Source organism: Myxocyprinus asiaticus, chromosome 31 (assembly GCF_019703515.2).
Source record: "Myxocyprinus asiaticus isolate MX2 ecotype Aquarium Trade chromosome 31, UBuf_Myxa_2, whole genome shotgun sequence".
In the NCBI taxonomy this organism is placed as follows: domain Eukaryota; kingdom Metazoa; phylum Chordata; class Actinopteri; order Cypriniformes; family Catostomidae; genus Myxocyprinus; species Myxocyprinus asiaticus.
The window spans coordinates 26,084,477-26,108,249 of record NC_059374.1 but is presented as its reverse complement, the minus strand read 5'-3'; the positions used below and the strand labels follow the sequence as shown (position 1 = coordinate 26,108,249).

Below are 23,773 nucleotides of genomic sequence, written 5' to 3'. Positions count from 1 at the left end.
TTTCACATCAATCTACACTCCATTCCCCATAATTACAAAGCAAATAACTGATTTTTTATAACTTTTCAGAAAAAACTGAAATATCACATTGACCCAAGTATTCAGACCCTTAACTCAGTACTGGCAGCGATTACAGCCTCAAGTCTTTTTGGGTATGATGCAACAAGCTTTGCACACCTGGATTTGGGGATTTTCTGCCGTTCTTTTCTGCATATCCTCTCAAGTTGTCAGGTTGGATGGGGACCGTCGGTGGACAGCTATTTTCAGGTCTCTCCAGAGATGTTTGAATGGGTTCAAGTCCGGGCTCTGGCTGGGTCACTCAAGGCCATTCATAGAGTTGTCCCTAAGCCACTCTTGTGTTGTCTTGGCTGTGTGCTTAGGGTCATTGTCCTGTTGGAATGTGAACCTTTGGCCCAGTCTGAGGTCCCGAGCACTCTGGACCAGGTTTAAATTAAGGATATCACTGTATTTTGCTGCGTTCAGCTTTCATTCAACCCTGACCAGTCCCCCAGTCCCATGCTGCCACCACCATGCTTCACTTTTGGGATGGTATTGCGCAGATGATGAGTGGTGCCTGGTTTCCTCCATACATAACGCTTGGAATTGAGGCCAAACAGTTCAATCTTCGTTTCAAACCCCACAGTTTGAGAGTCCCTTTAGGTACTTTTTTTTTTGTGATTTTTCTCCCCTTTTTCTCCCAATTTGGAATGCCCAATTCCAATTCTTCACTCTAAGTCCTCGTGGTGGCGTAGTGACTCATCTCAGTCCAGGTGGCGGAGGACGGATCTCAGTTGCTTCCCGTCAACCCGTGCATCTTATCACGTGGCATGTTGAGCGCGTTACCGCGGAGACATAGCACGTGTGGAGGCTTCACGCCATCCACCGCGGCATCCACACACAATGCACCACACGCCCCTCATTATAAAAGCGAACCACATTATAGCGACCACGAGGAGGTTACCCATGTGACTCTACCCTCCCTAGCAACTGGGCCAATTTGGTTGCTTAGGAGACCTGGCTAGAGTCACTCAGCATGCCCTGGGTTTAAAACTTGTGAACTCCTTATATAGACAGGTGTGTGCCTTTCCAAATCATATCCAATCAATTGAGTTTGCCACAGGTCGACTCCAATCAAAGTGTAGAAACATCTCAAAGATGATCCAGAGAAATGGGATGCACCTGTGCTAAATTTCAAGTGTCATAGCAAAGGGTCTGAATACTTAAGTCAATGTGATTATTTCAGTTTTTTCTTTTTAATAAATTTGCAAAGTTATCAAAAATCTGGTTTTTGCTTTGGAATTATAGGGTATGGAGTGTAGATTGATGTGATAATGTTTTTATTGAAAGCATTTTAGCATAAGGCTGCAACATAACAAAATGTGAAAAAAAATGAAGGGGTCTGAATGCTTTCTCAATGCAATGTACTTAGCCTTAGTACCAAGGGTTCTGCTGCCATGTGGTCTTCAAAAGCCAAGTGAATTAGTGGCAGTTATTTTTTTGTATTATACATAGTGGAACCAACGATTTTAGTCTCACTTAGTCATTGTTCATGAGTTACACCAGTCAAGTGCGACAGCCGCTAAGCAGTTTACGGGTGAAATACGACCTTCATCGCTGGTGGTGGCTAAGGCTTGGCTGCCCATATGACACTTATTACGGAGTAAACGTGGAGAGTAATCTGTTAAAGATGTCTGTACTTTCTTTCCTTTACTGGGAATGGGTTCCTGCCCATCCAAGGGCCCAAACCTCAGAGAGATGTGAAGCTGAAAGAGTTAGTGCTAGCCAAGCATGCTGCAGCCTGTGAGACGTGGCTGTTTTCCACAGTCTCGCTTTTGCCTGTCTAAGCCCCCCCCCCCCCCCCCCATTGTAGCTCTTTTTGGAATTGAACGGAAAGGCAGACTTTCTTCCCGCTTTCTCTTTCTTTCTTTCTCATTTACAAGGTAACTACGGCAAGCCTCCTCAAGGCTTTTCCTTGGCCTTTCTCCAGGACAGTCGCTAAATAAATCACTCTGTGGTAAGGAAGGAACGTTCAGAATTCAAGATGATCCAAAGCATTTATGCCCCACTTTATTTTGACCCTTGCCTATCCTGGCCCCTGCAGGTGTGGAAAGCAAAAAGAAAGGAAAGAATAATAGGTATAAAGGAGAAATGTTGATGGTGCTGCATGGGGTGCTCTTTAAAATCCAGCCAAATCTGTCAGCCATGTGTTCCTCTGCCCTGTTACAAATCTAAATAGTCACAAGCTATCCAGTTAATAATTTTTTCTCCCAACCTTAGAGGGAAAAGAATCTGATTCGTAATGCACCACATTTAACCTTTTTTACTACTCATTTGAGACTCTCTCATTATACTAAAATAAATTGAGGCCAATTCAGCTTCATTCAAGCATGAAGTAATTGCGCTGTTTATGTGAGCTCTAAATAGACGCTTTATGGTTTTGTCTTTGTTTTGAGCCATTACTATCTCCTCGCCAACTTATGTTGTCTCTCGCACCCACAGATGGGCTAGTGTGGAAAGCCCAGCTGCAGTTTAGCTGATTTGTTTCTCTTCACCTTTCAGGTGGTCATGGCCCCTTACGAGCCATCAGTGGTCTTTGTGGACAACTACATCAAGCTCCTTGCTGACAGCAATGCTGAGACTTTCCAGAAGATTTTAGATATGAAGGTGAGTCTGGTTTAGGGATGTGCGTAACTAACAATTTTCATAATCGACTAGTTGGTGTTAAGGATAATGTATAATTTGGCTCCGGTGTGTTCATGTGACACAGATCAGATGCGTTTCAGAGAGATATAGTACATACACTAAGTGCAGCACTTCAACATGGTGACTAATGGATGTTCAACAAATAAATACATTAAATAACTATAACATCTTATTGCACAAAACTATCAAAGAAATAAGAAAGTCTGTAACAGAGAGCAGCACAAAACCACTTATGCGCATCCTGATTGCAAAATTACGCGATTCAGTGTAACTGGAGTGCTTCAGGGCGATCATTGCTGCACATTCAAAAGCACAAAACTGCAAGATAATATTGTAGGTACACATCTAGTTCATGAAATCAAGCAGTTTAAACCTTTTTTTACTGCAACTATTTATTTAAGCAGTGTCAGACAAAATCAGAAAAAGATTTAGATCTCTCCATATCATCTCACAAATACGGGAATATCACTCACAGCAGAGGATTTATTGTCCGACAGTGATCGTCTTGAAATGTGTTTTTGAGGCAGTGCGTTGCTGTAACAACAGCACATAAAAAGACTAAACCTAAAGCACTAAAGAGACTAAACTTCTTGCAGAGAGGTTTACCATGCATCCACACTGAAATGGTGTTTTTCTACACCATAAACAACATACTTTGGAAAACAATGATGTAAGGAAACTGAAAACTGAGATTTCAATCTTATTTTTGGACGTTGTCTAAAAATTTTGTTTTTCAGGCCTTGAAAAGTCATGGAATTTTTTATAGTGAATATAAATTTTTCTAGTTATGCTCAATCACAAATGGCTGAAAATGGCTGGGAACCCTGATAAAGCATACAATCTCACACTCTCTCTGCATTTATCCATAGGGCCTGAAACGGAGTGAGCAGAGCACTATGCTGGAGCTCTTCAGACAGAGGTTGCCCACTCCCCCCTCAGGACCAGACGGCGGCCCATCATTATCCTTCAGTACCCCCACCCCTGAACAAGAATCCTCCCGCATCCGCAAACTTGAAAAACTAATAAAAAAAAGAATCCAATAAATACAGTATACAGCTTTATTGCCATAAATATACTAGTGTGAGCATTCTCAGGCGCACACCCTTCTGCATATTCTGCTGTTAAGACATCAAGGCGTGAGAACATGTCTACAGTTTTATCGTGGTGAAAAAGAGGTGTAAATAGTACTTCTATGTCGTCTCTATGTATTTATGTTCTCTTACAGATAATCAGTGTCCAGTCATGGTTTAACTTTGACACTTTCATGACTTTACTATGAGCCTTATGATTCAAGTCTTTAGATGATGATGACATTTTCTTAACCGCAACATTACGGGCATGAATGAGTCGTTTGGTGCTTCCCCCTTTTCGCTTCACTTTACAACACTAAAACTCAAGGCTCTCACAGTGTCATTTACTTTGCACATTTCTCTGAAATATCTTTGCACTTAAAGCAAAACAGAGGGCAGTGTGACTCAGAGAAGTAACCTGCTGCTATTCTGGCAAAAAGTCTTCTAGCCTGGATTTCCAAATCAAAATTATTTAAAGCCAACGAGTTCATAATTGTCCCTTCTCTATAGCTGTAAATGACTGTTTGGAACTTGGCTTTTGCTTTGGGTAAAGGTGTCTGTGGGAATTTGCATATAACAAGGTCTCCAAGTTGGAGTTTCTGCTACTCCACAACAGAGGAACTCAAGGTTTCCTGTCTCCCACTGAAATGACAAACCACTTGTTTTGCAGTTTAAAATGCTTTCCCAGGTTGGAGTGAACAGAAAGAAACACTCTCATTGTAGATGTTTTAACCCTGCAGGAGCTGTAAGGGAGAAATATTTACCCCTTGCGCATTCCCAAGGTAGTCATATTTTCCCTGAGTACAATAACTGTAGTTTATAGGAGATTATTGGAATGCAGATATATTAGGGTTTGTATTCAGTGGGGATGCATTCTTTTTCCTTTAAGTCACTTACTGTTGTAAGGACGTGTTTGTTTTTGTCAAGTGTTCGACAATTTATTTTAGAGTTCTTTTTTTAACATTAAGGAATCAGTGTACTGTAGTCTTTACCATTTTCTTTTCTGCAAATGGCGTTGTATTTGTTCAAGGCCTCAACAGCATCAAGCCAAAACATGTACAATGAAGGTAAGATTTTTTTTTAATGTGTTAAAGGAATATTCCAGGTTCAGTACAAGTTTAATGTATTTAAGCACAATGTTGATTACCACAAAAATTTATTTCGACATGCCTCATTCTCTTTAAAATAATTAAAATAAAAAATCTGGGTAACAGTGAAGCACTTACAATGGAAGTGAATGGGGCCAATCCATAAACGTTCAAATACTCGCTGTTTCAAAAGTGTTGCCACAAAATGTAAACAATATGGGTGTTAACATGATTTTAGTGTGATAAAATCACTTGCGATCCTTTTCTGTGTGAAGTTATATCACATTTTACAACTTTGTTGCCATACTGTAAAACCTAAAACGACCATAAAAACTTAGATTTTAAACAACTTTACAACTCAAATAACACACGTTTTAACAGAAGAGTAATGTAAGTGCTTTTATAAAATTATAAGATTCACATTTCTGCATTTTAAACCCTCCAAAAATTGGCCCCATTCACTTCCATTGTGTCTCACTATAACTTCAAATTTTGCGGGGGTTTTTTTAAAGAAAAGGAGAAACGAGTAGAAATAAAAAAATTTCAGTAGTCAACATTGTGCCACAAATACTGTAGATTGAGCTTAACTTGAATTGAATATTCCTTTAAGAATGGGTTAATGAGATGAGTGTGAATTGCAATATTTTTGCTCTCCTTGTTGATGATTTATACTGTTGACTGCTTCTATTGCAAACATTCCTGCTTTCTGATATCAGTTTTGATTTGTTTAAAATCAAAATCTCTTTTTCTGTTTTTAATATCAATCTGCTTATATAAATTCTAAGAGCTTGTCAATAAAATATGTTGCCTGTCTTTGCTTTGGGATTGACATTTATTGTCCTTGTCATTTGATTTACTGCATTTGCCTTCCACTTCTGTCTGATTTTAAACTTTATATATTAAACTTGGTCTCAATCTAAAGGAAGGGCCTCTTTCTCTAATTGGCACTCCAATCAACAGTGGGAGGCAGTTTTAAAGGCGTTTCCCTTCTCGCAGCCGCCTGTAAAACAATGAAAGTCTTGAAGAGTGGATGATTTTCAATGCAGACAGGCTGACAAGGGGGTACACATGTGTTGCCTTCCCAATTCCTAATGCCCCACTGATTGAATTCGCTCGAATGTGAATTAAAGGGAATTTCCATTCTCCCACCACTTTTTATAAAGACATTTGAACAACAAGCCCACTATTTGCAGTCAGTCAGCGGCTTCTTCAGATCTGGGTTTCAAAGTCTCTCTTAGGCAACGGGAGCGGTGAGCCAGCGACACGAAACGGATTATCAACAATCGTTCGTGGCATCGTACAGCTGGTTTTATTTTAAACGAGCTACTCGGATCGCGGCTAGACTGGTTTCCCCACAAGATTAACGACGAAATACAAATTGAATAGGATTAAATTTAAATAGATTATTAGGCGAAATTGTATGCACTTAAAAAAAAAAAAAAAAAAAAAAAACTTTAAAAAGCAATGGTGGGAAGACTCAATTTGCAGAATGTGTCTGACGACGATCCGCTGGATATGAATTTCAAAGCTGATCGACCACTTGACAGTCCGGACTCCGGTCTGCCTCCGAGCCCGAGTCCGAGCCCGAGCGTTTGGTTACTGCAGGGCACCGGGACTGGCACACCGATTATTGAGGACGAGAGCAGAGCGCCAGCTGTGGTACGTCTGATAAATCTTCTTTAATGTTTATTTAAGCAGTGATTTCCCTTACTTGGACTGTACATGAACCTTGTATTCATTTATTAAGCATTTATATCATCATCACTGTCCATGTGAACACATTACATTTTTCTCTGACAGGACAGTGATGATGATATAAATGCTTAATAAACGCTTGTTATTATCATTCAACTGTAACTCTATGCTGCAATCTCCTCTCAAAGTTGCGAACCAAATGTTGGCTTTTTACTGCAGGGTGTTCCTCAGTTGCATGCATTGTCCTATGGGGAAGGAATTGAACTTGATCCTCTGCCATTAAAAGAAATAAGGTGAGTGTTTTTACTATAACCCTGCCTAATGAGTTGTTGGTAACACTTTTTACAATAAGGCTCTACCTGTTAAATGCATTAGGAATCATGAACTAACGATGAACAAAATATGTTCACAGCATCAATTAATATTGGTTAATTTTACTTTATGAAAAGACAACTGTTAGTCCGTGTTAGTTGATAATGTAATAACTAATATTAACATATGGGTCAATGATTTGACGCTATGCTATCTGTTGTTCCCTATTCTTCTATTCTAATATTTTCTATTTGCAAAAGTAATGTTTGAGAGTCTAAAATGTATTTTTTCCTATTGACACACCAAAGCTGAAGCTAAAAATAACCGTCTTAAGATAAATGTTTTTGTGAAACTTAATGAATCTTAAGTGCCTAAAACGTTTGCACAGTACTGTATTATTTTGTCATATTATTAGATGACAATATTTTTATGAAAAGGAACATATTGTTTAGGTCATATTGAGAAACACTGAGAAAACTTCTTGATGTTCTTGACTTATAAATAATGATATTTTTACATTTCTTATTTTTAGTTTTAAAAATTCATCAGTGCATTGTAGAAAATGCAATAATGCATAAAGTGCTACTGATTTGTTTACAAGTATTTGCCTTGAGCAGCTCAATTCATATGAAACACTAATTAGTTTCACGTGTTTTTAAAGATACACATCATCAGTGCGTTATGATTCATATCGGCACTTCATCCAGAATGTGACCTTGCAGCCCAAGGGTTTGGGATTGGAGATGTGCAGCCAGACAGTCTTGGCCCTGCCCCAGAGTACCTGGAGACATTACAAGACCCAACTGGAGTTCCAGCCCCGTCAGCGGGTGCAGCGCTATCAGAGCACCACCATAGTGTACCCCAAACACACCCGGACCTTCTACACCACCCAGCTCAATTATGATGGCCACAAGGTGGCCAAGCGCTACTTCTCTGCTATAGAACTACAGGCATCTGACTGTAGGACTGGTCTTTGAAAGACAGACTGGCATCTGTGTCTAACATTTTGCCCATGTACTATTTATAAACCACTGCCTGCATTCATTGCGAGTCCCAAGAGAGAGAACAAAAAGGGGAAACTCAGACTAACTTGTTGCTAGTTCCCAAGACTGACGGTTTTGTAGCAAGTTTGTTTTAAGATGGAGAGTATGCAACTGTTTTGCTTTGTTTATAATGGCTAGTTAAGTTGAGCATACACGTATGGAGGTTTGGATGGTTTACTCGATTACTGTGGTGGTTGATTTTACAATGATGATTGTAATTGTATGTGGAAGTGTGGTTTGTTGTTTACTATTGAAATTCAAGTTTCAGATATTCTGCTCTAATATTGGACCATCACTGCTTTGAATGGTTAGATTTAGTTAGTTATATATGGCCTTAGAGCAATACAGGATTTACTCTTGAGGGCAAACTGATTTGCCCCATCGTGAATCCATTGTTGGAGTAAAAGAAATGCATTTGAGTGTTTAGGTTACAAAGGCAGAGCTTCCATACTTTCACATAATTCTATGTAATGGGTTCACATCTCACTTGAGACCAAGAAGGGAAAGTTCACCTGTATTAGGGTCTGTAAAGAAACAGGGAATTTGGGTATCTTTGCACAAGGATAATTGTAGGTTTATGTGTGTAGAACATCTGAAACTCCACCACTGATATCTGAAATGGACAGATCAGTGTTTTTGTTGTTGTTTTTTTCTGCTGTAAGTCTCCATGTGGCTTTAAGTCAGATTTTTATGCATTTTCTTTTTTATTTAAAGGTTTTGGTAACACTTTACAATAAGGTTCCTTTCGTTAACATTAGTTAATGCATTAGATATCATGAACAAACAATTAACAATATATATTTTACAATTATTAATCTTTGTTAATGCTAGTTAATAAAAATAAAATTGTTCATTAGTTCATTTTAGTTCATGTTAGTTCATGGTGCATTAACTAATGTTAACAAACACAACTTTCAATGTTAAACACATATTAGTATCCACTGAAATCAACATGAACTAATATTAATAAATGCTGTAAAAGTAGGCTATTGTTCCTTGTTAATTTGTTAACTTATGTTGTTTACTAATGTTAACAAATGAAACTTTATTGCAAAGTGATACCAAAGTTTGCTTGCATCCACATCTCTTGGTTTTAGTAAGTTGTAAAGTTTTTCTTGGTGTAATTACTCATGAAGGAAAAAAGAGAAGTGAGGTCATTATTCAAAAAGAAGTATTTGTAGAATAAGTGAAATAACTTTCAAAAGCACTTAAGTCTAAATATCTGTTTTTATTCGAGGCACTTTTATGCTGTATTTATTTTTATTCTGGTTTTAATGGTCTTTTATTCTTCATCTGCGCAGTCACTGATGGAGGGGGAGAGATGAAAATGTTGCTTGTTTCAAGATATGTGCTGTCAAATTATTTTAAGTCTAAAGTCTTTTAATTTTTATTCTATGACGCAAATGAACTTTTAAAATTAAATAAATTCATTTTTTATTCAGATTTTATTGTAATGTGCGTTCCTTGTATATTTTCTTTTACGTCATGTACAATGCTCTTTAGTGTTCTCGATAGCCCCCTAGAGGTGTGAGGGAGTACTACTGGAGATTGGCTGTATAACCCGGTCTAACCCTGCCTTGAAAACATTTTGAGAGCAATAATTTATTAAAGTAAAACAACTTAAATATAAAACATGTTAAATTTGTATTCACACAAGTTCTCTTTTGGACTTTAATATGTTATTATTATTTGGAATTAATTAACCTAGCTGTATGTTATTGCTGTGACTAACTGTCAACTTCACTGGATGTTAATGGAGGTCAAGGTCTTGTTGAGGTCTTCTTTGGCGACCAGATAGCATTGCCACAGGGTCTGCCAGTACGCCAACCCACCTAAAACTCTCCTGGGGCGGGCTGATTGATGCTGGATTATTTTTTGATTAATTGGTTCTAGCTGCAGATCCGGACAACTTTTTGTGTTTTGTACCCTCCTTTTGGCCATTTTTGGCCTTTTTTGTCATCCTCTTGGGGCATCCAGGCCTGTTCTTCATGGTCACAGCAGGTGTTGTTTTAGTCTCTATTGATAGTCTCTTAAACGTTTGGTCTATGTTGGTTTTATCTGGTGTTGTTTTCAGTTGATGTATCTTAAGGGTGAATCCTCTTGATACTGTGATACCTGAGAAGGTGATATCATTGTAAAGAGGATTGTAATTTGGATCACTCCTGCTGAAAAATCTGTTTAAACTGGCTTCAGCTGGTTTCATGGTCTTGGTCAGGATGGTTTGTTACTGGCTTTAGAGGGACTTTGGCCGTTTTTCAGCTGGTCAGGCTGGAAGACCAGCTACATCAGCTGAAAACCTGCTTAGCCAGGCAAGGAGACCAATTTACGAACAGCAAATCATCTTTAGGCTGGTTTAAGATTTTTATCGGAAGGATGCTATAACTAGTGTGTAAATGGCTACTTTATAGAAACTATCTTCTGTAGAGAAACTTACACAGCATCCTTCATGTATTCCTTTCAGAGTAAAACTACCCACCGGTATTATAAGAATGGGAATGAGGTGATCTAATTTGACATCTTGTTGTGACTTATCCACAGTTGGGTTTCTGGCACATCATTTTCTTTTTCGTAATAACTTTGGACATCTTCATAGTAATTGTTTTATTTAAATGAGAAAAAAAAAAAAAAAAAAAAACGTTTAACTACACTACACAATGGCCAAAACGCCATTCACATCTCATGTTTACATCAAATATGAGATACCATGGAAACCATTTAGTGGTATATGCCTGGTGGAACTGTCAATATATCTATGATTTTATTGTGACACGGAATAGTTTATTTTTTATTTTAAAAGTAGGACATTTAAATAACCATGTTTTGGTATTATTCGGAATACGTAAGAAGTTTAATTTGCTTTACTAATCCACAAGTTATTTCGGTAGCGGGAATATGAGCCAATCAGATACATTTGTAGCAAAGACGTTAAAGGAGGCGGGTCATCAGATACATTTGTAACCAAGACGTTAAAGGAGGCGGGCCATCAGATACATTTGTAACAAAGACGTTAAAGGAGGCGGGCCATCAGATACATTTGTAACTAAGACGTTAAAGGAGGCGGGCCATCAGATACATTTGTAACAAAGACGTTAAAGGAGGCGGGCCATCAGATACATTTGTAACTAAGACGTTAAAGGAGGCGGGCCATCAGATACATTTGTAACAAAGACGTTAAAGGAGGCGGGCCATCAGATACATTTGTAACAAGGACGTTAAAGGAGGCGGGCCATCAGACACATTTGTAACAAAGACGTTAAAGGAGGCGGGCCATCAGATACATTTGTAACAAAGACGTTAAAGGAGGCGGGCCATCAGATACATTTGTAACTAAGACGTTAAAGGAGGCGGGCCATCAGATACATTTGTAACAAAGACGTTAAAGGAGGCGGGCCATCAGATACATTTGTAACAAAGACGTTAAAGGAGGCGGGCCATCAGATACATTTGTAACTAAGACGTTAAAGGAGGCGGGCCATCAGATACATTTGTAACTAAGACGTTAAAGGAGGCGGGCCATCAGATACATTTGTAACTAGGACGTTAAAGGAGGCGGGCCATCAGATACATTTGTAACTAAGACGTTAAAGGAGGCGGGCCATCAGATACATTTGTAACTAGGACGTTAAAGGAGGCGGGCCATCAGATACATTTGTAACAAAGACGTTAAAGGAGAAGGGCCATCAGATACATTTGTAACTAAGACGTTAAAGGAGGCGGGCCATCAGATACATTTGTAACAAAGACGTTAAAGTAGAAGGGCCATCAGATACATTTGTAACAAAGACGTTAAAGGAGAAGGGCCATCAGATACATTTGTAACAAAGACGTTAAAGGAGGCGGGCCATCAGATACATTTGTAACAAAGACGTTAAAGGAGAAGGGCCATCAGATACATTTGTAACAAAGACGTTAAAGGAGGCAGGCCATCAGATACATTTGTAACAAAGACATTAAAGGAGGCGGGCCATCAGATACATTTGTAACAAAGACGTTAAAGGAGGCGGGTCATCAGATACATTTGTAACAAAGATGTTAAAGGAGAAGGGCCATCAGACACATTTGTAACAAAGACGTTAAAGGAGAAGGGCCGTCAGATACATTTGTAACAAAGACATTAAAGGAGGCGGGTCATCACATACATTTGTAACAAAGACGTTAAAGGAGGCGGGTCATCAGATACATTTGTAGCAAAGACCTTAAAGGAGGCGGGCCATCAGATACATTTGTAACAAAAACGTTAAAGGAGGCGGGCCATCAGATACATCTGTAGCAAAGACGTTAAAGGAGGTGGGTCATAGGTGTGGACTGAGGGAGGCCGGCCATCTGAGAGGTATTAGCCCATCAGATACATTTGTAGCAAAAATGTTAAAGGAGGCGGGCCATCAGATACGTTTGTAACTAAGACGTTAAAGGAGGTGGGCCATCAGATACATTTGTAACTAAGACGTTAAAGGAGGTGGGTCATAGGTGTGGACTGAGGGAGGCCGGCCATCTGAGAGGTATTAGCCCATCAGATACATTTGTAGCAAAAATATTGATTGAGGTGGAGCATCAATCAGATATTACATACACTTCAGAGCCCTTTTATTAAGTTGAGCGTTGAGGTTAGAAAAGATAAAAAATGGGTGGTACACTGGCGAGGAAACAAGAGTCCATTTTGCTCATCACTTAATGAATCTCTAACATGTTTTACACTAATACAAATGTTTTTTGGAATTAACTATATTTTATAACTATGCTGTTTTATAAGAGATGCCACGGACAATTTTGCGACAGGTAGGTGTCACTTTACGGCTCTCCCCATTCATATGTATGGTATCAGCAAACGGTGACTTTACTGTCCAATCACGCTTTTGTTGTCAATTATAACAAAAATATTGAGGGAAGCGGGCCATGGGAGGGGTATTAGCCAAGCTAATTTGTAGCTAAGATTTTATGTTCGAGCATATCACTTCAAATATTTTGGGAAATATTACGAATCAAAGTAGTACACAGCTGATACACAAGTACTGTCGAGTTTATTATCATGCACGTCACAGCAGCAGGTCCTCACACTGGTGCAAAGATAAGAATGGGTTGAGAGATTTTCTGGTCAATTATGAAGAAGTGTGTTTAGATGGATGCGACTGGGTGTACAGAGCAACATCTCGATGACTGGGATGACATTAGCGACCTAGAATTCCTCAACATGCCGTCTGAAGACATAAGTTGTGGTAAGACATTGTGTTCTTTTATTTATGTACTTATTTTTATGTCTGTCTCCTGATTGTGGTTATTTGTTATGATTGTTATGCTCTTACTCTTTGTTTATTTGTTTGTTTTGTGTTTTAGCCATCAATATGTTAAGTTGCATTTAAATGTGTCATCTGTAAAGTGCAAAATGATGCTTTGGCCATCTTCAGATTTGTGAAGATGTAGCTTGCACATGTAAACAATATTTATTTGTTCTATTTCTGTGGAGATTCATAGCATGCTCTTATTAATGGAACTGATGCTGGCTGTTCATTGGACCTTGACAGCCCCAGTGTATCCTCCCCATCAATGCAAAATCAGTCCTGCATGCTCAGCAGTGGCGATTTTAGGGGGTGGCCTGTGGTGGCCTGGGCCACCCCTGAAATCTCATTGGCCACCCTGTGGCCACCCCAGAACTGATTGGTAGTTCATCATGTTCATCAACACAAGAACGAAGACCCAATAGAAACACCTGTCAACCAAAGATGACATCTCAGGTCATTTGATGATTTAGACCCACACTGACCCAGGGTCAGTTTTATATTTCTGACCATTATAGTAGTGGTGGGACTGAAGCTGTGTGAGCTGATCTTTGATCAGTGGGGGGAGGGGCAGGCCGCGGGTGGCCAGACAGGTGTCGCAGGTCACGGGCAGCGGGCGCCAGGTCTGGAGTATAATGGTCGGTCAGAAGCACGAAGCTGACACGAGCTAGCGTCTACCTCCAACTTCCAATGAGTTGACGACGTCGATTTGTGGTCAAAAAGAAAGCTGTTATTTGAGAGGTATGTTCATCTAATCTAACGTTTAATTTATCCTGAATTTCCATGTGAATATGAAAACATTTTTTCATTGTTACAGTAGCTAGGTTAAAGAGTAAGCTAGACCCTACACCACATTCAGCATGTTATCTTTATATTGTCATGAAAATGAAATGCCATGTTTTCTGATTTAATGACGGAGGTGTGTAAAGCGTTTTACAGATGTATATGTTCAATAGCTAAAGTTATATATATGGCTAACCTGTGTGTGAAATGGAAGGGTTTGTGCCGTGACTGTGCTTTAAATCTTTACGAGTTATTTATGAGCTCTTTATGTGTATTATTGGTCAGTCAGACCAATAAAATCTTCAAAGTTTTATACCTTATTTGACATTTTAAATATGCAGAGGCAGGGCAAATTGCACTTAAATGCTGCAAATGATTTGACTAACTATTTTATTTGGTAATATTCAAAGTAATTGAAGCTATCAGAACATGTGGAAAATAAACCTGAGTAGACACTGTAAATAGAGTTTTGTTTTTTACTGTATTCAGAGCTCAATCTGCAATTTTGGGGTTTCCAGACAGACACCTATAAGCCCTCATAGCCAATTTCACACACTGATTTGTACCCAATTTAACAATATTTCTGCTGGACAGTGCAGTTATAGCTAATAAATGAATGAATAATTGATTGAATGATTGATTGAATTGCGCCTCAATCAGTTATCACCTGTACTTGTATCTTTTTATGATTATACACTATACCTGATGTTATACGCAGATTAATTCTCTACAATGAGAATAGCTCTTAAAAATGTGTAACTGACTTTTCCTAAACAATTACTGATTTAAAAATGGATGTTATGTTAAAATAACCAGAGATTCCCAGAAACTGTAATAGGTTGAAATAGAACAGGAATAGAAAACTGTCAAATGTAAAAACAACAGTCTGATATTGAATACAAACATTTCAGTGAATGCTAACATGAGTTTAAGAATTCATTTATTCTACATGTGTAGATGTTGAAGCAAATCAATGCGATATTTACACATTTTGATCGTGCCATTCATAAAGGTTCTCCCGGTATCGCCACCCCACACTAAGTCTGTGCCCCATCTTAGCCACCCCAGTAAAAATGTCCTGGATACGCCACTGATGCTCAGAGGTACATTGTACAGTCCAGCAGCTCAGTATTGTTATTCTATCCAGCACTATAACATTATTGTTCCATGACCTCAATCTTTCTATGCTTTTCTTTTGTTCTACCTCAGCCGCACTGAAGAATCAATGGAGCATGAAACTGTACAAATGAATGAGGTAAGGGGTTTAAAGAGAAAACATCTCCATGAAAAAAGCTTCAGTCCAATGCAGAGCTTCCTGAAGCAGCATCTAAGTGTGAGCCTTCTGTGCGACCAGTCTTGGTGTGAGATGAAGACTGTTTACAGTCTCTTGAGACCACATGTCAAAAGAAAGGAGATGCAATGTGCTGAGGTGCAGAGGGGAAAACAACTTCATTTATCAAGAGGTGAAGACTAATGTGAACTATAAAAATTATGTTTCCTCCCTATTGTAATGAATAGTGCTATATAAAGTATTATGCAGGTTCATGATTAATGCACAGTTATTAATCTCTTTAGAACTGGAAATACAGGAGCATGTCCCTGTACATATCCTGACCAGAGAGGATGCAGAAGCCATCAAACTTCTCAACATATTACACATTATATGTCAACAGATATATCGGTTTTGCTGATTAATCGGCACCGATAACAGATTACTGGAACTATCAGTTATCGGCAAAAATCCACACCGATAGTTTTTCCCCATTGCGTCCGGTGTTGGAGCAGCTGGGAAGGGTCCGCTATCGTTATACAGTATGAGAGCGGCCTCTAGAGGTGAAATGAATCACTTCACTGATGCCTTGTGGTGTTTGTTTTGACACGTGAGACTACACTCTGCATGGAGCGGAACACTTAAGATGCTGATTTAAAACATAAACAACGATAAGGTATGTATACAGTACACTACAGTGCACATTGTCATTATAAAGTAATTCATTTGTTGACTAGATGCTGCTTTAGTAGAGAACAGCAGTATGTTTGCCAACGAGGCTAACATTAAAGCTAACATAAAGCGGTGAGAACAGTGTGACAAAAATACACACGTGTGACAACAAGTCCTACCCAAATGTTTAAATGTCATGATTGTTACCATCTATTACCATCTATTTGCATTAATTTATATCCAGCTGGTCATGTTTATGCATTCATTAGCCAGCTAAGTTGCATATTTAAAGCTAGAGATGTGAGAAAGCAAATTAATATCTTCATGCAGCCGAGAGAAACATATAAACAAATCAGAAACGCATCTGATTTCAATGACATTTTTTTTACTGTAATACGATGACTTAAGATCGATCACATTCTTGCGCTAAAAAAGGCTAGACACAGCACAACAAATACAGTTTAACAGATAGAAGGTGTCTCAATATGCTTTTAAAGTTATTTTTAATTAGACACATCATCTAAAAAACAGTAGCTTGCATTTACATAGAAAAACAAATGGATGGTTGCAAAAGTGTTCGGTGTGAGCAGCCTCTTATAGTTGGTGGAGGTTTTTGGCCATTGCATCTTGCTCTCTTATAAGCATTTCTCAGATTAAGCAATGAGTTGTTTAAATGCTTTGTCAGGAAAGATGTTCAACTTGGAAATGTGTGTCTGTCTTGAGATCCTCGCGTTCGGTTCCAGTCTGTTGTGTTCTGTCTGTTTGAACAGCCCCTGGCCTTGGCTCATAGTCTGAGCCGTTTCACCACCAAGATCAGCCGAATACCACTGCTATCTGCGAATATTGGTACTCTTTTTTTAACAGCCAGGATAGGAATGTTCTATGCAATAATATAATGGTGCTGAATGGTTTATTTATTTATTGTGCCCTCTTGTGGACTAAGGAAACAACGTCAATTTAAAAATCAGCTGACTTCAAAATTCGAATATTAGTTTATATATTAATATTTATATATTTATTTTATTTAAAAAAGTACAATACATTTTCATGGTTCAGTCAGTACTGCTTTTTTTTTTTTTTTAATAAAGTTCAGCACTATTTTACTTTGAGTTGTTTTTTCATTCAGTATTAATTTTAAAAACTATCAGTTGATTAATTGATTATGGGCAGGTACTGCGAAGCTCAGTTATCGGTATTGGTAAAATCCGCTATCAGTCGACCTCTGTTACATATGATTCCTCTGTTGGAAGCAGGTGTGTTAGAATAGTGTTAAAGGAGGGGGCCTGGGTAGCTCAGCAAGTAAAGACACTGACTACCACACCTGGAGTCACAAGTTCAAATCCAGGGCGTGCTGAGTGACCCCAGTCAGGCTTCCTAAGCAACCAGTTGGCCCGGTTGCTAGGGTGGGGTAGAGTCACATTGGGTTAACCTCCTCGTGGTCGCTATAATGTGGTTCTCCCTTTCAGTGGGGTGCGTGGTGAGTTGTGTGTGGATGCCATGGAGAATAGCGTGAAGCCTCCACACGCGCTACATCTCCAAGGTAACGCGCTCAACAAGCCACGTGATAAGATGCGTGGATTGACAGTCTCAGACGCGGAGGCAACTCAGATTCATCCTCTGCCACCCGGATTGAGGTGTGACTACATTGCATTGGGTATTGGGCATTCCAAATTGGGGAGAAGAAAAAAAGAATAGTGTTTAAGGATAGTTCACCCAAAAATTTGTTTTCTGTCATCAATTACTCACCCTCATGTTTTTCCAGAGCTGTATGACTTTTTTTCTTTTGTGGAACACAAAAGGAGATATCAAGCTGACATTCTGCCTAAAATCTCCTTTTATGTTCCACAGAAGAAAGAAAGTGCATGACTTGGTTTGGAATGACACAAGAATTATCCCTTTAACCCTTTAAGCTCGGCCCACTGAGAAAAAAAAATATTATCAAAATATAAATGACTACAGCCTTGACCAACACAAAATTATTTTTTTTAGTTTTAAAGCTTAGAAGCTGTACTTTACAATAAATGTAGGCATTATGACCAAAATGGAACAAGTGCTTTGAAATTTACAGACAAATCAGAAGTGTTCTGTTTTGATAATTTATAAAAAGTTTTGACTGTACATATTATTGTAAACATTAAAAACATAAAACTCATCAAATATCCATGTGTCAAATGTCGTTGGAAAGCTCTCGAAGAGTAGAATATAACCAGCCTTGTTTTATTCACAGACAAAAATATAGCGAGTAATAGCTAAGTACATGTCTTTGGCATACATGTTAAATGTAAAATGGTGTTGCTTATAAGCCGCGTCTTTGCTTATAACATCACGAAACATAAACGGATCATAAACTATCACATACCATTACTTGGAGGAGGCGATTATCTGTAAAACGAGCCCAGAGACAACATAATCGGATGCATAGATCTTTGGATAATCCACACAAAGCACAATGTGTACACAGTAAATAATGTGCTATCTGGCTAAAAACTTGTTGGCTTTTTTTTTTTTTTTTTGGATTCAGATCGCTGCAATCAGAGGTGGAAGTCATCCATATATGGGCAGAGAGGATCATTCACTCTAATTCTCAGAATGAGCTATAACAATCTTCTCTTTCTGTTTTGTGTAATAATGTTTAACAATTACATAATAATAATAGTTTTTTGTGTGTTTCAGGAGAATGTGTGTGAGAGTTTCCTGTGTTTGGTGTACTGGAAGGTGTTTTTATCATGGGGGTCATTGATGAGTTGAGGTATAATAAGCAGGGGGAGCTGGTCCTAAATGTGCTTAAGATTTGCAAACAGAACTTTATGCCTATACTGCTCAAGATAAGGTCAACTGCTTTCAGGTGAGTTGGAGTTATTTATTACAAGTTTGGCCTTTGTCCTTGCTGATACCAGCAGTTGATATTTGTACTGTTTTTTTTTTTTTTTTGTTGTTGTTTTTGGTGAACAACTGCCTCTCCTTGCTCTCACTGGATAAGATTAACAATGTAAGAGTTCAACATTTAGTATTAATTTCCAAATCCTTTCAAAATAAATCTGAGATATTTTTATCTGTTCTGTGCACTCTATTCCCATACATCTGTTTGTGTTATTGTGTCTCATTATTATCTTAAAATGTGGAAAACTGTAATAACACAGGGTTAAGGCTCTGGGTTACTGATCAGAAGGTTGGGGGTTCAAGCCCCAGCACTGCTAAGATGCCACTGTTGGGCCCTTGAGCAAGGCCCTTGACCCTATCCAGGGGTGCCGTATCATGGCTGACCCTTCGCTCTGACCTCCAACTTAGCTGGGATATGTGAAAAAAAGAATTTCACTGTATATGTGTAAATGTATCATGTGTGATAAATAAAATTATAATTAAATTATAATTATAATAAAGAGTGAGTGGGGCCTGGGTAGCAAGTAAAAGACCCTGACTAGGTGCCGAGTCGCGATCCAGGGCGTGCTGAGTGACTCCAGCCAGGTCTCCAACCAAATTGGCCCAGTTGTTAGGGAGGGTAAAGTCACATGGGGTAACCTCTTCATGGTTGCTATAATGTGGTTCTCGCTCTCGGTGGGAGGTGTGGTGAGTTGTGTGTGGATACCGTGGTGGATGACGCGCTATGTCTCCGCGGTAACGTGCTCAAGCCATGTGATAAAATGCGTGGATTGAGATTCAACTGAGATTCGTCCTCCGCCACCCGGATTGAGGTGAGTCACTACGCCACCACGAGGATTTAGAGCGCATTGGGAATTGGGCATTCCAAATTGGGGAGAAAATCACAACAACAACAAAAATAATAATAATAAAGAATGAGTAGTTGTGTCTGGTAGCGTACATATCTGTTATTCAGGTGGGACTGTATAAATGACTCATTGATGGATTGGTCAGAGGGGAAATGAAGACCGACCACATTCTGAATCACCATAAACTGCACTCAGGTCAAGCACTTGGAGCAGGTGTTCAGGCCTATGTTCAAAGCATTGGGGTTCAGATGGCCACATTTATACTTTTATTATTCTCTTATGTGATCTATCAGTTTTTGTTTTTAATTTGATGTGAGCATTATTGTGCTGCTCTATAATGAGTTAGGCAGTAAGAATTCATAATGCAGAAAGTTTTTATTAGAATGGATTTAATAGAACCAGGCTGAAAGCTTTCTTTCTTTGTTTGCATTCAGAATTTTTATCATAATACATTATCCTTAGATAACCGCTGAAGTAATCATCAGACACATTTTTGCAAGATATTTTATTTTGAATAAAAAAAATTGTTTTTATAATAATTAAAAAAAAAAAAATCCACTAAGAACTAGTCTTGCATATAAATTAGTAATATGGGATTGTCTAATTGAGTGTAAAAGGTCATTGTTTTGTTGCATCATGCTTTGAAACCGAGATGTGCATGTATTCATAACGTAGAGCATTATTGTAAAAAATAATAATACAAAACTAAATCATGTAATTAAAAATAACTAACTAAATAAATTAACATTATAAGTGTGTAACTAAACAAAATTCTCCTTATTTTACATGATGGAATTTGTACCAATAGATGGTGCTATAGCACAATTTCTTATGTACTAAATCTCTCAGGTTTCTCATGTTTTGTCATTTCTGTAAAATGACATAAGAATATTCCGGGTTCAATACAAGTTAAGCTCAGTCAGCATTTGTGGCATAATGTTGATTGCCACAAAAAATTAATTTGGACTAAAATCACAAATCTGGTTCCAGTGAGCCATTTACAATGAAAGTGAATAAGGCCAATCCAAAAAATTATCAAAAGTATAGCCACAAGACATAAACAAAATGCATCTTAACATTAAAACTAACCTTTTTATGTAAAATTGTAGAACATTTTACAACTTCGTTGCAAAACCCTAAAACAACCATAACAAATATGATTTAAACTAATCTACAGCTCAAATAATACACAAGGTTTAACAGAAGAATAAATGTGTTTTTCTTTTATTAAATTAGAAGCTTCACATATCAACCCCATTCACAAATTGGCCCCATTCACTTCCATTGTAAGTGCCTCATTGTAACCTCAATTTTTGCTTTTTCCTAAAGAAAAGGAGGGACGAGTTGAAAATATTTTTGTGGTAATCAACATTATGCCACAAATGCTGTTGATTTAACTTGTACTGAACCCAGAATGTTACTTTAATATGATAAACGACATGATAAATATGACATTATCAGTGTTGCTCCTACATAGAATTACAAAGCTCAATTTGACAGTTATTACTAACATTAAAGCAGTTAACAATAGCTTGTGGGAGAGACTGGAAATGCAATATTTTGATTTGCTAATCTTTCAAAGTGACAGGCTAGTGTTGATACGGAAGGTAAAGCCATACTGTAGTTTGTTTATTTGGGCTTGAAATTAAATCAGGAGTCTGAGTTTCAGCACTAGCGTTTTCTATGTGATGTCACAGACCGCAGGCCTCTGGAGCATGTCCTCGTTATCAATATGAGACAGTTGGGCTACACACATGACACATCTGGCATTTAAAAGAGGTCACACACTCCCTCAGGTTGCTTCCCATCTGAACTAACATCAAACAGAGTTTACCCAACTCTTAAACACAATGCACAAATGTTTGAATTCGTTCTTAGGCTGCTGGACAGGAGAAAGTAATTAAGAGTAAGTGTGTATAGGGCTTAGTGTTTCTTTATATGAAATGAAAAGTAATTATAAGCATTTTTATAAACTGAAATAAATATAAAAACTAGCATAACTGCAAAAACAGAAGCTAAACATTTTCCTGGCTCCAAACATTTACTATACACTGATGAGCCAAAATATTATGACCACATGCCTAATATGCTGTTGGTCCTCTGCGTGCTGCCAAAACAGCACCAAACCACCAAAGAATGGACTCTAAAAGATCCCTGAAGGTGTCCTGTGGTATCTGACACCAAGACATTAACAGCAGATCCTTCAAGTCCTGTAAATTGCGAGTGGAGCCACCGTGGATCAGACTTGTTGGTCCAACACATCCCACAGATGCTCAGTTGGACTGAGATCTTGGGAATTTGGAGGCCAGGGCAACACCTTGAACTCTTCATCATGTTCCTCAAACTATTCCCGAACAATGTGTGCAGTGTGGCAGAACGCATTATCCTGCTGAAAAAGGCCAGTGCCATCAGGGAATACCATTGCCATGGGGTATACCTGGTCTGCAACGATGTTTAGGTTGGTGGCACGTGTCAAATTGATGTCCACATGAATGGCCGGACTCAGGGTTTCCCAGCTGAACATTGCTCAGAGCATCACACTCCCTACACCGGCTTGTCGTCTTCCCACAGTGCATCCTGCTGCAATCACTTCCCCAGATAAACGTCGAACACTTACACGGCCGTCTAATTGTGTTTGCATTAAATAAATGTAATGGTGTTAAACATATCTAAATAAATTAGGTAAACGTGTTAATTGTGTTTGCGTTAAATTAATGTAATGGTGTTAAACTTATCTAAATATTTGTTAAAATGTAAACTTTGGCAGCCCTTAAACATTGCTTAAACTAAAATATAAAAAAGCTAAAACATACTGAAATAACCAATAGCAGACTAAATTAACAATTAATATAAATAAATAATTTGTTTTATAACCGATAAACTAAAAATAAGAAACTGAATTTAAAATTGAAAACTATAATGTCCTTGGTAGTGCCTATGAACCATTGTCTGGTAGATGGCCAGATACTATCCATGTTCTTTTACTACCTCTGGAGGCATTTTTATTTCAATAATGTATTGACGTGATGGGAATTCTCTCTCATTCATTTTCTTATTGCTTACCTCATAATCAACAGACAACTCGGACTGCAAATCTTAATAGAGAAGAGGCTGCCCTCTAATTTGATATCAGTAATGATTTTGGCCTGCTTTGCCCATGCTCATTCATCATCCACCGGTGAGGCTGAGAGCAGGCTGTTATTAGATTGTGAAGATGGAGATCTGCTCTAATCTGTTGGTCGATAGGCTGAGAGCTGTACCCTGTGCTGTGTTTGCTCATGTCTGCATTAAACAACCGCACACCCTCTCCCTTAATGCCATGACCATAGAAAGCTGCAATACAGCCGTCTGATTAAGTCACTTAGGCGCTAACGACCCCCCATTCAAGGCTCTTAAAAGCTATCCAACTCACTCAGCCTCCAGTAAAGTGCTACAGCACTTCACTTCAGCCTCTGCAAACTCTGTCACCTGGCAGAACGAGCAGCCATGCAACACTAATGTTCCACATGGGTTCATGCTCTGTTTATCTTGCTCACTGATTTCCGCCAAATGCAATTCCTGATTGCCCTGATCAATAGACTGCACAACAAAAAGAAGTTAAAAGGCTCTGTTTTTTCTATAAAAGGAAAAAGGTTAAATGATGCGTGAAACAAAGTGCAAACATGTCAGATGATTTAATTGATGCTCATGTGAGTGAGCGGTGCATTGGAACTGATGCAAATAAAAAAATATGTTGTTTCAAATTTGTCAGGACTTTGGAATCATTTTCAAAGGGAGATATTTTGCATTGATGAATTGTCATTGCATTGGATAACACCATTCCCAGCAGGCAAATAATTCTTCCTGCATATTATATACAGGCTGTAAACACATGCACATGGATAGTTTTCCTTTGTGTTATTGTGATATATTTTCTGAGATAAGAAACTGGCAGTCTGTGAAACTGAATCAACTCAGAGGGTTTTTATGAATGTAATAATGTTACATGATAAACTAGATTTTTACCTTTTCTTGAGAAAAGTGAGCAGTGGTTGCCCATCCAGAAGTTGCCTTCATGATGCTAGGTTGGTTGCCAGGATGTTGCTATGTTTGCTAAGGTGTTCTTAGTGGTTTTTATAGGTAACTATGCAGTTGCT

At 38.4% G+C, this 23,773-nt stretch overlaps 4 protein-coding genes across 11 annotated transcripts in view; 3 read left to right on the top strand and 1 right to left on the bottom strand.

Moving 5' to 3' along the window:
* Positions 1–5,674, top strand: part of LOC127422023 (vacuolar protein sorting-associated protein 53 homolog) — a 49,326-nt gene extending 43,652 nt beyond the window's left edge. For all 3 annotated transcript variants that reach the window (XM_051665338.1, XM_051665337.1, XM_051665339.1), the window contains exons 21-22: positions 2,560–2,664; positions 3,573–5,674. In XM_051665338.1, the coding sequence (XP_051521298.1) occupies positions 2,560–2,664; positions 3,573–3,746 (279 nt within the window). In that variant the 3' untranslated portion in view covers positions 3,747–5,674. The remainder of the gene's footprint in view (positions 1–2,559; positions 2,665–3,572) is intronic.
* Positions 1–23,773, bottom strand: part of slc35f2l (info solute carrier family 35 member F2, like) — an 85,357-nt gene that overhangs the window by 49,570 nt on the left and 12,014 nt on the right. The gene's annotated exons all lie outside the window — the stretch shown is intronic.
* Positions 5,803–9,354, top strand: LOC127422025 (refilin-B-like). Its single transcript, XM_051665346.1, has 3 exons — positions 5,803–6,520; positions 6,776–6,849; positions 7,530–9,354. Exons 1-3 carry the CDS (start codon positions 6,326–6,328, stop codon positions 7,843–7,845), a joined length of 585 nt encoding a protein of 194 aa, XP_051521306.1. The 5' UTR covers positions 5,803–6,325; the 3' UTR covers positions 7,846–9,354.
* The window catches only part of exo5 (exonuclease 5), a 28,800-nt gene continuing 18,054 nt past the window's right edge, over positions 13,028–23,773 (top strand). Inside the window, 8 exon segments of the mRNA XM_051665488.1 lie at positions 13,028–13,124; positions 13,243–13,252; positions 15,177–15,430; positions 15,543–15,617; positions 17,133–17,162; positions 18,583–18,720; positions 18,723–18,754; positions 19,745–19,879. Coding sequence (XP_051521448.1) covers positions 13,028–13,124; positions 13,243–13,252; positions 15,177–15,430; positions 15,543–15,617; positions 17,133–17,162; positions 18,583–18,720; positions 18,723–18,754; positions 19,745–19,879 — 771 coding nt within the window.

Bases quoted from the DNA above. Each gene is read 5' to 3' on its own strand.
- LOC127422025 (XM_051665346.1), top strand. From the start codon at position 6,326: ATGGTGGGAAGACTCAATTTGCAGAATGTGTCTGACGACGATCCGCTG. The intron at 6,521-6,775 runs GTACGTCTGATA...TTTTTACTGCAG, and splicing joins AGAGCAGAGCGCCAGCTGTG to GGTGTTCCTCAGTTGCATGC. The intron at 6,850-7,529 runs GTGAGTGTTTTT...GTGTTTTTAAAG, and splicing joins CTGCCATTAAAAGAAATAAG to ATACACATCATCAGTGCGTT.